The 15239-nt window shown below is 35.0% G+C and overlaps 1 protein-coding gene across 9 annotated transcripts in view; it reads left to right on the top strand.

Moving 5' to 3' along the window:
- LOC106138176 (very low-density lipoprotein receptor) overlaps positions 1 to 15239 on the top strand; it is a 173601-nt gene that overhangs the window by 141999 nt on the left and 16363 nt on the right. For 5 of the 9 annotated variants that reach the window (XM_013339237.2, XM_013339234.2, XM_013339239.2 and 2 more), the window contains exons 3-9: positions 597 to 719; positions 7261 to 7392; positions 8991 to 9217; positions 11303 to 11570; positions 11888 to 12139; positions 12513 to 12813; positions 13364 to 13582. In XM_013339237.2, coding sequence (XP_013194691.2) covers positions 597 to 719; positions 7261 to 7392; positions 8991 to 9217; positions 11303 to 11570; positions 11888 to 12139; positions 12513 to 12813; positions 13364 to 13582 — 1522 coding nt within the window. Of the gene's footprint in view, positions 1 to 596; positions 720 to 6707; positions 6828 to 7260; positions 7393 to 8990; positions 9218 to 11302; positions 11571 to 11887; positions 12140 to 12512; positions 12814 to 13363; positions 13583 to 15239 lie in introns of all 9 variants that reach the window. The other 4 variants (XM_013339238.2, XM_013339235.2, XM_060952224.1 and 1 more) reach the window with 2 other exon arrangements.

Raw genomic sequence — 15239 nt, 5'->3', positions numbered from 1 at the left:
TGTAAATTTTAATGAGTACAAACATATTATAGGTGAAAATCTGAATAAATATATCAGTGTCAATGTAAAATTCATGCTATAAATAATCATTGTATCGGTATTAAATTCACGATAAACAGAAAGGATAATGAGCTCGTGTAAGCACATACTTTTTCTTAATTATGCGAAATAATTGAACGGAAAATATAGGGTTTCTTTTTAGTTTCATTTAACAAAAAAAAAACCTTTATCGATCTATAAACACACACGATCTTAAAGGTTCTTTTTAGAATAAAATGCGGTTCATCACCCTATAAGCGATAACAAGACGACGATTTTTTTAGGTCTTAAACTGTTCACTATTGTTGTTTGGCCTATGGTTATATAGGTTGACGACATAATAATTCAATAACTCCTACTTTTCTGTCAACGAAACATTCATAATAATAAAGGTCCTGTCGCCTAATCGAAAAATTTAATCGAAGACCAAACTACGACCTTTGTAGTCAATTTTATACAACTCCATTGACTGGTGATGTTCTGCCACTAATTAATCCAATTAGCGTAAAAATAAAAACGTATTTCGTGTTTGAAAACTATTCCTCTTATTCTTTCAGAGAGTCGAACATGCACGTCATCCGAATTCCGTTGCAAGACTGGACGCTGCGTGCCCATGTCCTGGAGATGTGACAACGAGAAGGACTGTTCAGATGGGTCAGATGAAGATCCCCTCACTTGCAGTACGTACAAGGCTTTATTGATACTTTAGATATAAGGATAAATCTACAATCTATATTATATACCTATTAGCATATAATGAAGTCCCTTCGAACTATAAGCGGTATTAGAACCCCATCACTTAACTATTAGTAGTTAAGTGATGGGGTACTAGCAACGGATTTCTTGCGGTGTTCACTGAAAAGGTTTAAATGTAAACTGTATTCGTAAAAGTTCTTCAGTACAAATAGACACACATAATTGGCCAGAATTATTATGAAGTCCATTTAATCAATTTACACTCCAGTGTAACAAAGCAATTAAAGTAGGTACTTAGTTTTGGTTATTTTCGCCTTCTAACGGGACTTAGTTTTTTGAAAACAACATAAAGTTATAAGTAGATATGATGTCCCATAACATAATATTGTTCAATGTTCATGTGATATGTTAGTTTAGCGCCAGCGCGCTACGCCACGGCCATCTTATTGTGAGTGTTGACTAAGTAGATATCTCATGAAATTAAGTTTAGGTACCATACCATTTCGTTTACACAAAAACTTTGCATAAACAAAACATTAATAATCATGCCATATTGACCACGTTTATTTCAAAACAATATCATTATTTTGCCCAGAATAATACGATTATGTATATCGTATCGTACTTTATCACTAGTAACCAGCGTTTTTCGTGCAATAACCATTTAGGGCAGCGTAACTGCGATTCCGGTTACGGTGTAGCTATAGGGCGAGAGAAAAATGGCGAGAAGGAACTTAATATAATTTGTGTGTTCAAAATAAATAAACATTGTTACTTTAGCCAACTTCCCCTGGAAATCTCGGCGTTAAAGTTATGTTCATTCTTAATGTAATGTTTTTCTCAAGTTTTAATGTTTTATATGGTGTGTAAGAAACTCTTCAAGTATGTATTACGGTAATACATACACGTTTCACGTTCTGCCTAACAAGTAAGGGATACCTATCCTTACTTGACAGACAGACCTTATAGTCAAAAGACTCGAACGCTGGATATCTTTACGGTGGAATTGATGTTGGGTAGGGCCTGGGTATGTCAGAGTAAAATTTCTAACCATTATCAAGAAGATAATTGTGTTCAAACTAAGTTAATTTTTTCGAAATGTGAATTGTTGATTTAGTTCAACTTTTTTTCTTTTTTGTTTATTGTGAACGTTACTTTAGACTCAAAACAATGAAAAACAAGGTCGGGAAGTGACAAAGCCAGATTTGAGACTATGGATCCCTTAATCCGTACCCGGGTTATCCCTTATTGTTCCCGAAAAACACGTTCGGGCAAGTACCTTTTTCGTCATTTGACCGAGGCTTAATTTCATTCATTTACTAAAATACTGATGAAGAGTTGGCATTGTCTTCTGTTGGTCATATAGAGCCCCATTTCGATTTTGGCAATATCTTTCAGTTTGGATGTTTAATATTTTTGAATATAGGTTAAGGTATTCTTCAGCCATTTTAGTAAACTCACTGACAAGAGCTTGAGTTAAATATCTCAGGGAAGAAACCCTAAAAAATAATTATCTAACAATTTATGAGCGAAGTTTTAAGCAAGCCACGCGTATTTCGTACTAGAAAGCCGCCCTCAGAAGATTAAAATCTTAATTATGGACCAAAGTTTTCGGGATTATTTTATAATCTTTGCTTTTTTTTACCTTGTTTTGGTGTGAATTTATGCCTACTTAATATTAAGAATGTCGGTTACACTTTTATGGCTGCCTAAGCCGCAGGACAGATTTTTTATGAAATTATGCATGGGGTTATAAGATTCCCTAGGGTGGGTCTAAGCAAACATAAGAGTCATTTAAATGGACAAGGTCGTCGGTAACAGCTAGTCGTGAATTAATATAATTTGTGGAGTTTTTCAATTGAGTTCATGAAGCTTAGAAGACTGTTAAAGGTTAAGAGGCTCTGAATTGGATTTTAAAAGTAGGAGTGAACTGTAATTAATTATCAAGCTCAGTAATTATTTTATTTTAATTACAACAAAATGAAATTATATGTACTTTCTAATCTTTTAAGACGTAGGCATTGCTGCTTATTTTAGATTCAAAGGTTTCGCCCACTGCCGGTGATAATTATTCTTTAGGTATTCTAAATTAAAGTAATAATATAAAGTTTTTTATATATTCTTTGTTCTCGTAAAAATTTACAGTAGAAAATAGCCATCTGAAAGTTTTGATGGCTCTGTGCCAAATATTATCGAAAATGGTTCCTTTTTATAATTCTACAACAAATAATTAAGAAGATAATACCTACTTATATTTCATATAAAAAGACTCTCTATTTGAAATGAGTTAAATTACTAATTGAAATAAAGTTTCAGTTAAAATAAATTGTAGAATAAAACAACAAAGAATTTATTCAATGATAATTACGGACGTAATGATCGTCTATTGATTGATTGTCAATTGATAGTTGCCAGTTTCACAATTCCAATTAATTAATTGCTGGTTGAGCTAGTTACGTAACAATTAAGTTAAATGGTAATTTTTAGTTGCTCCACAATTTAAATGTGGTCGACACTGTTTCAGTACAATTGGTCAAACATTGTGTCTAAAACAAGCGGGTGCTAATTTCCTTTGAGTAAATAGTTGAGCACGAACTAGCGTTTTACATACAAAATGTACAGGAAAATGTGAAAGTGCTGACCTAAATATCAAGAGCGTAAATACGGGATATCCAAGGGACACCCCTACAATGGGCGACGTTTCCGAGTCGACATATCCTTAATGTATATTACAGGGATGGCATTTAAAACGCGCTGATAGGTGCGAATTTCGCAAAATTTTCATGAAAATTGTAAGCATTACACATCTATATTATTTTTTAAATTCTGTATACGAAATTCTTTCTCACTAAATGATTCTGTACAGTAAATTCATATTTTTATAGATACCTATACATTGAGAATAGTTCATAAAACTTAATCGAGACAGACCTCCAAGAGCTATTTTTCGATCACTAGAGGAGGGATTACTCGACTTTTGAAGAATTTTATTAATAAGTCACCCAAAGTACAACACTCGCGCTGTCAAACTTTAGCTCCCATTCCGAGCTCTGTGATGCTCTAAAGAACAAATAAGCAGTAAGAGTTTGATAAGCATTTATTTTTAGAGTGCACTTAATATTTTATAAAAAAATGGAATAAACAATTATTGAAATTATTAGAATTTCAATCGTGTGTTGCACGAGTAGTTATATCAGGGATGATACTTTATGGAAAGAAAAATATGTAGGTTTTTATTAAATCTAATTTATTAAATTGTTTTGAAAACTACGTTAAGATAAGTATTGCCTTGGAAGGACTAATGGTCCGCTAGGAGTAAGTACACATTTTAACATATTTTACGAACGAAAAGTTGGAGTATTCAGAGCGTTATCACCATATTTACGGCGTTCGTAACTTCCAGCCATAAAGTTATCTACTTACTTAAACAGACCTTTCATTTTCTTAATGTTTTCTGATGTAAAGATATTAGAGATTATTTTTTGTGCGGTAATGTGTCGATAAAAGTACCATATTAACAACGGTTGGAGTTAACATCTATATTGCTCGCGACAATGTCTTTTTGTCAGCGTAGGTCGTCAACATACGCTGACAAAAAAAAAAGAAAAAACTAAAACTCAAAAAGTCATACATGGCCGCCGAAGGATCCATATCATACTGTACTTAAAAGTGTCACCAAAGATCAGCACCGGAGATTACTTGGAAGAATTTTGTTTCGGAACCTGTCTGTCCACAATAAAAATTAGATAGGAAAAACGTCACGGTCTTCCCTCAAGGGTCGTAACTTCCCGCAACATTGACGTATTTATGGCGATTTAAAATCGTTCAAAGTTGCCAACTTTGAAGCCGAAAACTCCCAAAGAAGCTCTAAGTGAGCTTGCGCTCGGCAGCGGATTTTAATTTCTTGTTTTTCACAAACTGTAACAATGTGAACTTAGTGAAAATAGGTTATTTTTGTCCTGTAATAATGAAAATGATGTTATCATAAATGAAACTTTTTTTTCTTTAGAAAGTCTTGAACTCTTAGTTGCATGTATTCCTATGACTTGATATAAATGTTGACTTGAAAGTCATCGTTTGATATTAAACCTTTCGGACAGTCTTCCAGATATAATTATCTAAGTAAAGCTAAAACCTTTGGAAATAATATTATCTAGCTAATTCTTCGTAGTAATTATAATCAGATAATATAGTTTACAAGTTAGAAAACATAATGGATATACGCATGTAGGAGTGAGATTAAAACGCCCAGTCTAATGTACACATTAGACTGGGCGTTTTAGGGCAGTACACTGCCCCCGTAGCATAGAACGCGCGACGCCGTTTTTATCGCGTTTCCAAAAAACGCATAAAAACTATCGTTGTTTCGCTTTTTATTATGAAGTGAAACAGGACAGCGGTAATCGACTGGACTGTACAAGCAAACTATTTGAATCCCTGTAATTTGAAGGAAATCTGAATTCGGTCTCGGACTCCTTTGTTCATGATAACGACTGTCGTCAGAACTGGTCTCTAAAGACGTTGAATTCCATTACTTTATATTATATAAACCAAAGCAGCTGTTATTTTATATTACTTAGTTTTTATAGTTTATTATTTATATATAGAGTTATTTACAAAACGAAACATATTTTTATGAATTTTTATAGTGTTTTTATATCAGGCAGGTGCAGCCGATGGGTATCATTTTTAGAAATCATTTTATAGGTAGGATTTCAAGTATTACAAAAATGCTGTATTTAATAAACCGGCAGCTACGAAACAATTTGAAAATTCAATTGGGGATACGCCATGACGAGACAAAGAAAGAGACGAGACGTTTCTTCTGAATTATTGATTTCCTTATCAATCTTATATAACGCAGAAAATATTATTTTATTAGAGATCCTATTCTTGGAAGATGCCGTCGAGATCACGTAGTAACAAGGTCGCGGGAGTCAGCTACTCAATCGGCGGTATTACCGCCTTTTCTTCTTGTCATGCCTACATACAACTTAGCCGATTGACTTTAGTTACTTGCTCAGACACGCCTACTTCTTTTACTCTCATCATCCTTTAATGTATATAACGTCATTCAACTACATATATTTAAAAGCTTCGTTTAGCGTTAAGCATGATGTTTTACTAACTATACTTAGTTATAACTAAGTAGAGTTAGTTAATGTGCAATAACCATAAAGCGAAGTCAAAGCACAAGTTAAATGTAGGTAAACAATTTGCCTCGTAATATGCTTGACTGTCTTCTCTGAAACCTGTGTTTAGCAACCTAGTCGTTTAGGAGTTTATTGAATTTGTTAGCAGAACTACGGAAAATAACATTAGACTTTAAGGTCTGTCTAGCATCATTAATTAAGTTTTTGTCACGAACAGTTTACTATTAGCATTTATTATTTCGCAGTCGTGCCACTTGGCATTTTAAATGAGTTTGCTCAGTCTGATCCGACTTGAGCCAAGCTGCTTGGAATTGCTACCTTTTAATCTTTTCGATTTGTGGGTCTCTAAGCCATCTATTTTTTCGCGTTAATCCAACATTTACATAATAGGGTCATTTGAATCATTATGGACGCTTTGTTTACAATTTCATAGTGGTGGCGTCTTGATGTTTGCACTAAAATGTCGTCAGACTTATCCTACGTAAGTGTTAATCGTCTGTTTACGTTCTTTCTATAATCAAAACATTAACTTTAGTTGAAATAATAAACTGACAGACACTGATAAAGTATTTTCTTATTTTATAAAAATCATATCGATATTCGACACAGTTATTCCTTTGTTTTATCCAGGTTACACCCATTCACCCAATACCCTAAGGCCATAGTATTGTATAAATCTACTCTTGTGATTCTCTCGCCCTATACTGGACAAATAGGTCAATATTTCTTAACAAATTGTTTGAAATTCAAAGTCAAATACCAAATCACGGAACAAGACAAACTTTCAAATATTTGCGATAACGTAACTTTCGTATGCAGCCTCACAACGAAGTTGTCCCGAACACAAATTTGTGTGCACAAGCGGACACTGCATATCTGCCGCGTGGCATTGCGACTATGAGGCAGACTGCCCCGATGGCTCTGATGAACACAACTGTGGTAAGAGCATGGTCTCGCAAAGCAGCATGAACGGCAATTGGCATGTCTACGAGGATCAAAATTTATTTAAGGCATCAAAATTAGCATGCGGACTTCTATCAAACATTATTATCCGATATTTTACTATAAACGTCAAAGATTCTGCAATTAGGAGTTCAAAAACGATAAACGAAAAGATGATTATAAGAAATGAGTTTACCTTTAATGTGGGTAATTCTAAAGATAAATTTATTCTAGTTTCTAAAATATTCATAAAATTTCGCTGAAAATATATCGATCATGATCGCTCTCGATTACATTCATCGCTCCATTAGGAAATGTCATTTTACTTTTGCATTTTTATCAACTTAATCATGTGCAGGGATTTAGTTTTAAGTTAGAAATACGATCTGCTTAACATGTTATTTAGCATGAGCATGAATTGGGTTGGCAGAAGTGGAGCCTTGCGGTCCAGAAGAGTTCACTTGTCGGAGTTCACTTGGAAAACATGGCGAATGTGTGCCCCTCACCTGGATGTGCGATGACAACCCCGACTGTTCCGATGGATCTGATGAGAAAGCATGCAGTAAGGGTTCATTTTCAGCTCCAGGGACTTAAGATACAAAGCGGATTAAAAGTGTGGCCCTTGATAATCCACGACGGACGTTTTTATCGTTGTTCACTTTCGTACGTCAATAAAATATCCGCTTTTATTTTAAGTCTCTGAGGAAACGAAGACAAATTAGTTTTTTACCTTTGGACACTGTCAAAATGTAGCTATTTACATCTCGTGCGGGTGAAGGACATATGATATCCGCATATTTCTTAGTTGAATATGTATACCAACTTATTTTGTAACGCTGCATAATCATTTTCAAATACATTAACATTAAACGGTCTGCAATCATGCATTGGAATTATCGTCATTGAAAATTAAAGAATGCAAAATTATTTTATTGGGTTGTGTGTTTCTACTGTTTTACGCCATTTATCTAATTGCGCAATTGGCTACTTGAACTTATGATCTATGTATGAAAATTGCATGATGCCGACCTACATATCTTTATCTATTCGGTCCATTTATTTAGCACAAAGAGCACAAACCTAGAAATTTGTAATGCGCAATTTGATCTTCACCCTTTTCAATCATATCTGGATTAAAAACAAGGTTTGCCTATTATGAGTAAGATCTTTTGATGGAGATGATGTTTAACTATTCCTCTTCGACGTTGGGAGTATCAATCAATCATTGGGGTTCCACCCCCGAGCAAACACTCTGTATTCTATCAACGCCGGGCTCATCCGTCTATACTCGTAAATTCTTATCTACCCGCACCGGCCGACCCACCGAAAGCGTGAGCGATGACGTTGCGTGTATACTTCAGACGCCTCTGGATTTTCTTAATACAACCTTCTTCATGATTATATCATAATCATATTATTTTGTAAACAGCTTACAAGATATAGCTAAAGATGTATCAAAGGAGCTTACGTTGAGGCAATATTGTATTTTCTTAGTTGCAAATTGTTAGGTAATCTTTTGAATCTTATTTCTTTAAGAGCATTATGCATCTAATATGTAAATATAAGAATCTGCAGGAAACGTGAGGTCGTAATTTCTTATATCTACAAAACATGGCCTCAGTAAATTTTGATTAACTATTTGCATTATAGCGGTCAAATTAGGTAGTCAGCTCTTTGTGCTAAGTAGGTACTAGGTACTTTAGTGAATGTCGGTAACAAAGGAGAACAGAAAACTACAATGTTCATTGGCCCATTTATTTTCCGAGAATTCTTTCCAATTAGCAAACGACCTAGTTACCAAATGTTTACATTCAATATTTTACTTTCAATGTATTTTCAGTTTAAATTTATTTTTTATTTTGAATTGATCACTTTTAATTAAATTGAATTTACAGCCTTTTTTAAGGTATTGAAATAATGGTAAACAATGTTGATATTGTCTTTTTTGTATTGTTTAAAAATTCATTTTATAATAAATTTATAGCCATGGGAAGAAAAATCGAAATGATATATGTGTAAGCAAGAAGTCATAGTTAATAACATTTGCTAATATACTTTATTTTAAAAATATAATTTTCACCAAAAAAGACTACCTTAATTTCAGTCCTAAAGAAGTAGACTGTACAATTCGATATAATGAAATGTGTCTTTAATGCCTAGACGAGACGTGTCGTTCGGACGAGTTCACATGCGGCAACGGGAAGTGTATACAGCAGAGATGGGTGTGCGACGGTGACGATGACTGCGGGGACGATAGTGACGAGGCAAAGTGTCCGGCGAAGACCTGCCAACCTCACACACATTTCTCTTGCGCAGACGGCCATTGCATCTCAGCTAGGTGGCGTTGCGATGGCGACATCGATTGTCCGGATAGCAGTGACGAGATAGTAAGTGAAATAATGTATAGCAAATTTATTTAATTACATATGGTCACGTCTATATCCTTTGCAGGGCAGACAGAGCCAACAGCCTTGAAAAGACTGAATGGCCACGTTCAGCTATTTGGCTTAATGATAGAATTGAGATTCAAATAGTGACAGGTTGATAGCCTATCGCTTAAAAAGAATCCCAAGTTTGTAAGCCTATCCCTTAGTCGCCTTTTACGACATCCATGGGAAAGAGATGGAGTGGTCCTATTCTTTTTTGTATTGGTGCCGGGAACCACACGGCACTTTAATTATAATGCTAATGATATGCGATATAATGCGATCTTTGAGAAATAGGTATATTGGCTAGTTACGAAGTTTAAGTTCTACGAAAAAATTAATCTATGAAGAAGATATTTAAAAAAAACGTAGTTTAAAAAAAACATGATTTTAGAGTGTCTTTGATTTTAGTTAAAAATTACCCGAAAACGACAAGCTTGCATGAATAGAATAATAAATGTGGTATGTGAATGGAAGATTTAGATCTTATGTATGTCATCAACTACTTAGTTGATTTTTGAATTCCTATTATTTACGATACGAATTAGGCATTAAACTTGATTAATTGACGAAACATACCATTAGCATTCGAATCAGATCCAAAATAGCTTTTCCGCATTGTTCAAACAACGGCGGCGATGCGCAAATTACTTTTGTTCGTCAATTACTCGTAATATTTGAATCCTTTTTTCACAGCATCAATTCAGTGTGCGTGTAACAAATTTTGCAAATACAAAAATGACATCTGACTCTTTTTAAAAAGTCGTTAATTTGTAAAAAATTATGTGGCTCACTTAAGTATCTAATAATGATTAAATTTTTTAGACTGTTGAGAGTCAATCAAGTATCCAATTTTAAGAAATAAATTATTCCATAAAAAGAATATTGATATGCGTGAGATAGACATACACTTTGTATTACTTTTTTGTTTGTGAATCCCAACATTAGATTACGTGAATTTTATTTATTCATTTTACGGGTCCCCGAGGCATATCTTGATCCCGGTTCCATCAATACAGGAAACATTACGGCGGAAAAAGTTAATTCGTTTGTTTATTACGTAGACGTTGTTGGAGAGGAAATGTTTTTCCACAATTTGATTTTACCATCTGAAAATATCATATTATGTGAAGATAAAAGAAAATTGAATCTAGATGGTTCAAATTTGGTTTGATAAAATGAAATTTCAATTACACAAATAAGGTAAATCAAGAGATAAATCTAACTTTATAACTGACGGTGACTAAGTAGTAAGGCATTGTCAAACATACTGACCTAAATAATATTCTTTTAAAACCCTCATTAAAAAGAAAGATAAATATTGTAAATTTGAATGACGATACATTGTATCAAATACAGAATTTAAGCTTAACTACGCAGTCACATACCTAAGTAGGCCAGTCTTAAGGCTGTATTGCCGCAACTTGTTTCGCAGAAATAATGATCTTGTGCTTATGGTTATCAATTTATTATAACTTATAATTAATAAGAAACTGTCGGCGCGGCATCTTCGGTCACTAATTTTGAATAACCTTGAGATATCTAATGAATTGCTGATAACTTCTGTAACCCCGACGCTGGCGTATATTGCCACAATAACTTTGTTTCCTGAAACCAAATAAATCTCGTTATTATCAATGATTTTGGAGGTCGACCTATAATATTTTAACTATCAGTATTCAAGACAACGAAAGGTCACTGATTTGATAGTTTATTTCCGTTTTCTGCTAACTTTAACTAATTAATGATACCCAACTGATACGAAGGTACACTTCAGAGACATTAGCATAATATTCAAAATAGAAATAAGATAAAATGCATTTCAGTTTTTATTTATCAGCAACGAACTGCTAATTAATAGAAAGTAAAATAAGTCAGTAGTCAAGTGACTAACTAAAGATATCACTTAAAAAATAAAAATAAGAATATAACCTGTCCGACATGAAAAAGAATCTAGAAAGAAGGCAAGCAAAGAGAAAGCTAATATTATCCGAATAAATTAAAAGGTTTGATAAACTCTCCTGATGCGACATTTTCACATTTCAGGGTTGCGGAACAACACCGAAAACCACATCGCCGTGCATTTCCACAGAGTTCGAATGCAAGGACAGAATGACTTGCGTCCACAAGGCGTGGGTGTGCGATGGTGACCGCGACTGTCCTGACGGTGGGGACGAAGCTCCTGAAATCTGCAGGGGCAACGTGACCTGCAGGCTCGACCAGTTTCAGTGCAAGGACCATAGCTGCATCCCAGGAGCGCTGTATTGCAACGGGGACAAGGATTGTCCTGATGGCAGCGATGAAGTCAATTGCAGTAAGTATTATTATAATTTATGGTACAAATGCATTGTAAATATCATAAATGCATAAGCTAATAGTCAACCTTCGGGTGAAGTAGAGAAATAAAGTAGGTGTTAAAGAAATTATAGGTTAAACCTACATGTATATCTATACAAAAAACTATACACTTATCACATATATATAAATAATATAATAAATAGGTATACACTACATACATGAATATCTAAAACAGAATTTTTCACAAGTATTTATGTAACTTTATAATTTTTGTATAAAAATCGAAGACGAAAAACTATCATTATTGATGCCATCTTTACTTTTACTCCACAGCCCGACCGAAGCCGGTATGCGACAAGAAGACCGAGTTCGACTGCGGCGGTGGCATGTGCATTCCTCTCTCCAAAGTATGCGACAAAAAGCCTGACTGCCCCAACTTCGAAGATGAGCCCAGGGACAAATGCGGGGAGAATGAATGTGCCAAGAACAACGGCGGGTGTACTCAGCTCTGCGTCGATACTCCTGTCGGTTATTACTGCGACTGCGAGAAAGGCTACAAACTGGTGGATAACAGAACTTGTGAAGGTGTGCACACTTCCATGTATTATTTGTGTATTTTTTGTTTTTTTTTTTTTTCTTTTTTAACTTTACGACTATACTTGTTAATATGGACTTAACTTTTTTGATGATGTAGGAGTAACACGTACTATGGGGACCGCCTCTCAATATTTTTTTTTTCATTGTTAGCCAATTGCCTAAGTAAACGTTTTTTTAATAAGAGGTCATGTTTTGAAATAAACACTCTTACATTCTTAGAAAAATATAAAATTTAGCACATAGTTTGGGAAACATTGCCAATTGATTCACGATAAACATTCACTCGAAAGGTTGAACTAAGTAGGTTCAATAAGTCAATATCAAAAACAAAGAAACAAGGATTTTGTCTTATTTTTTACAGATGTAGACGAGTGTGCCGACCCCGGGGCCTGTTCTCAAATGTGCATCAACGAAAAGGGCACCTTCAAATGCGAATGCCACGCCGGCTACGCCCGTGACCCTCGTGACAGGACCAGGTGCAAAGCAACCGAAGGCCACCCATCCCTACTATTTGCACGAAGATTTGACATCAGAAAGATCAGTCTAGATCATCACGAGATGGTTGCTATAGTCAACGACACGAAATCTGCAACAGCCCTCGATTACGTATTCAGGACAGGGATGATATTTTGGAGTGATGTCAGTGACGAAATAATTTACAAGTAAGTTTTATATTTTTGTAATTAATACATACATACACATACATATGGTCACGTCTATATCCCTTGCGGGGTAGACAGAGCCAACAGCCTTGATAAGACTGAATGACCACGTTCAGCTATTTAGCTTAATTATAGAATTTAGATTAAAATAGTGACAGGTTACTAACCCATCGCCTAAAAAAGAATCCCAAGTTTGTAAGCCTATTCCTTAGTGGCCTTTTACGACATCCATGGGAAAGAGATGGAGTGGTCCTATTCTTTTTTTGTATTGGTGCCGGGAACCACACGGCACTGGAATTAATTATTTTAGTAAACTAGTAAAATAGAATAGGAACTAAAACGTACTATTCATAAATCTTTCCCTCCAAACTTTGTCTCGGGTGCAGTCCAAGATACCTAACTTTCCGAGCAAGTTTATTTACGATTATCTATATGCCGAGCGGATTACATTATTTATTCCTAATTCAATGGAGATCCCCCTATTCTACTGGAGACTACTTAACAAGAATATAGATGCAATTATTCACTGACTATACTTTTTTATTTGCAGAGCTCCGATAGACGAAGGCAGCCAGCGGACTGTCGTCATCGGCGACCAACTCATAACATCCGACGGTTTGGCCGTTGACTGGATCTACAACCATCTGTACTGGACGGACACTGGCAAGAACCACATCGAATTGTCAGATCTTCAGGGCAACATGAGGAAGATCCTTATCAGAGACCGACTGGAGGAGCCGAGGGCGATCGCACTTAATCCTCTTGACGGGTTAGTAGATACATACTATATGTACTTATGTACATATACATAATCACGTCTATACCCCGTGTAGACAGAGCCAACAATGATTGATTGAAAGCCAATATTTAGATTGATCGATGTGCTGTGTGGTTCCCGATACCATTAGAAAAAAGAATAGGACCGCTCCATCTCTTTCCCATGAATGTCGTAAAAGGCGACTAACGGATAGGCTTATAAATTTAGGATTCTTCTTTTAGACGATAGGCTAGCAACCTGTCACTATTTGAATCTCAATTCTATCACTAAGCTGAACAGCTGAGCGTGGCCTATCAGTCTTTTCAAAACTGGTGGTAATCATGATCATAGTGTTCAGATTGTATGGCTCAATGATGGAATTGAGACTCAAATAGTGGCAGGATGTTAGCCCGTCGTCTACAAGAACAATCCCAAATTTGATAGCATCTCCCTAAGACACCTTTTACGACAGACATGTGAAAGATTGAGAGAGAGAGATGTCATTGGTTACATTTCAATAAATTAAATTTAAGTTATATCTAATCTTATATATAAAATTCTCGTGTCACAATGTTCGTTCCCGTACTCCTCCGAAACGGCTTGACCTATTCTCATGAAATTTTGTGAGCATATTGAGTAGTCTATTTTTTTTTTACTAGAAATTACTTTTTTTTTTACTAGAAATTACTTAAAAATATTTTTATGGCAAAATAACGTTTGCTGGGACAGCTAATAGGTATATTAGTATTTGTCAGAAAGCTACAAGCTACAAAATACCTAAGCACTTAACCCTCTTGAGGCTAGCGCTCTTTTCAAGGCTCATAACGGAACGCTCTTCAAAACGGACACAAAATCCCTTTAAAGAATAGAACGAAACGCTCCTAAAAATAGACACCCTCCCCAAAAGGGTCCTGGTACTTCGTCCACATAAATCAAAGGAGTGGTAAGAGAAGATGCACCAGCTGAAGAAACTCTTTCAGTATTGGTCGAATACTCGTCAGAAGGGTTTTACATTCTTTTCTCATTATTTCATTGCCCTTTTTTTCATGATATAATACAATTCAAATGTGTTTATGTACAAAAAACCATGATATAATACGATTCAAATGTACACGAAATCGTGTTTACATGTAATGTTAACGATTGACTGAGTAATAATAAAAAATGGAAATGAGTGGTCATAAAATTTTTACCCTCAGTATTGCCCCTTAAGAGAAGTGGGTGGAGAATTTTTTGTTTTCTGAAAAAAATTCATACATAAAATTACGCCTCTTTCTCAACACGCAACACGCAGGCGTGTTATTGACGGAAAATTATGAACGTGACTTATTAATCGCCGATAAAAACAATCTTTCACTCCAAAGATAAGCTACATTTATCAAGATTACAAGAAGATACTGCGTTGTTGGCGAGACAAATGCGTATGCAGCTAATAAACTTTACTTTAGATAGATTCTATATATTTTACTCGCCAGACAATCTAGAAAAATGAGAACCTTGATCGAATGATCGATTTATCCCCCTGTTATTTAGTCCCCTATGGTACAATTTACAAATAACCTCAGAAACACCGAACAATTAATTTTTAGCAGCTCAAAATTCATGTCTCTCTCGCTCTATTTCTTACTTTTCAAAGAGTGAAGATTATTAGTTTTTCACTTCTTTGTTG

This window comes from Amyelois transitella, chromosome 3 (assembly GCF_032362555.1).
Source record: "Amyelois transitella isolate CPQ chromosome 3, ilAmyTran1.1, whole genome shotgun sequence".
Lineage (NCBI taxonomy): Eukaryota > Metazoa > Arthropoda > Insecta > Lepidoptera > Pyralidae > Amyelois > Amyelois transitella.
This window is presented reverse-complemented; position numbering and strand designations above follow the sequence as displayed.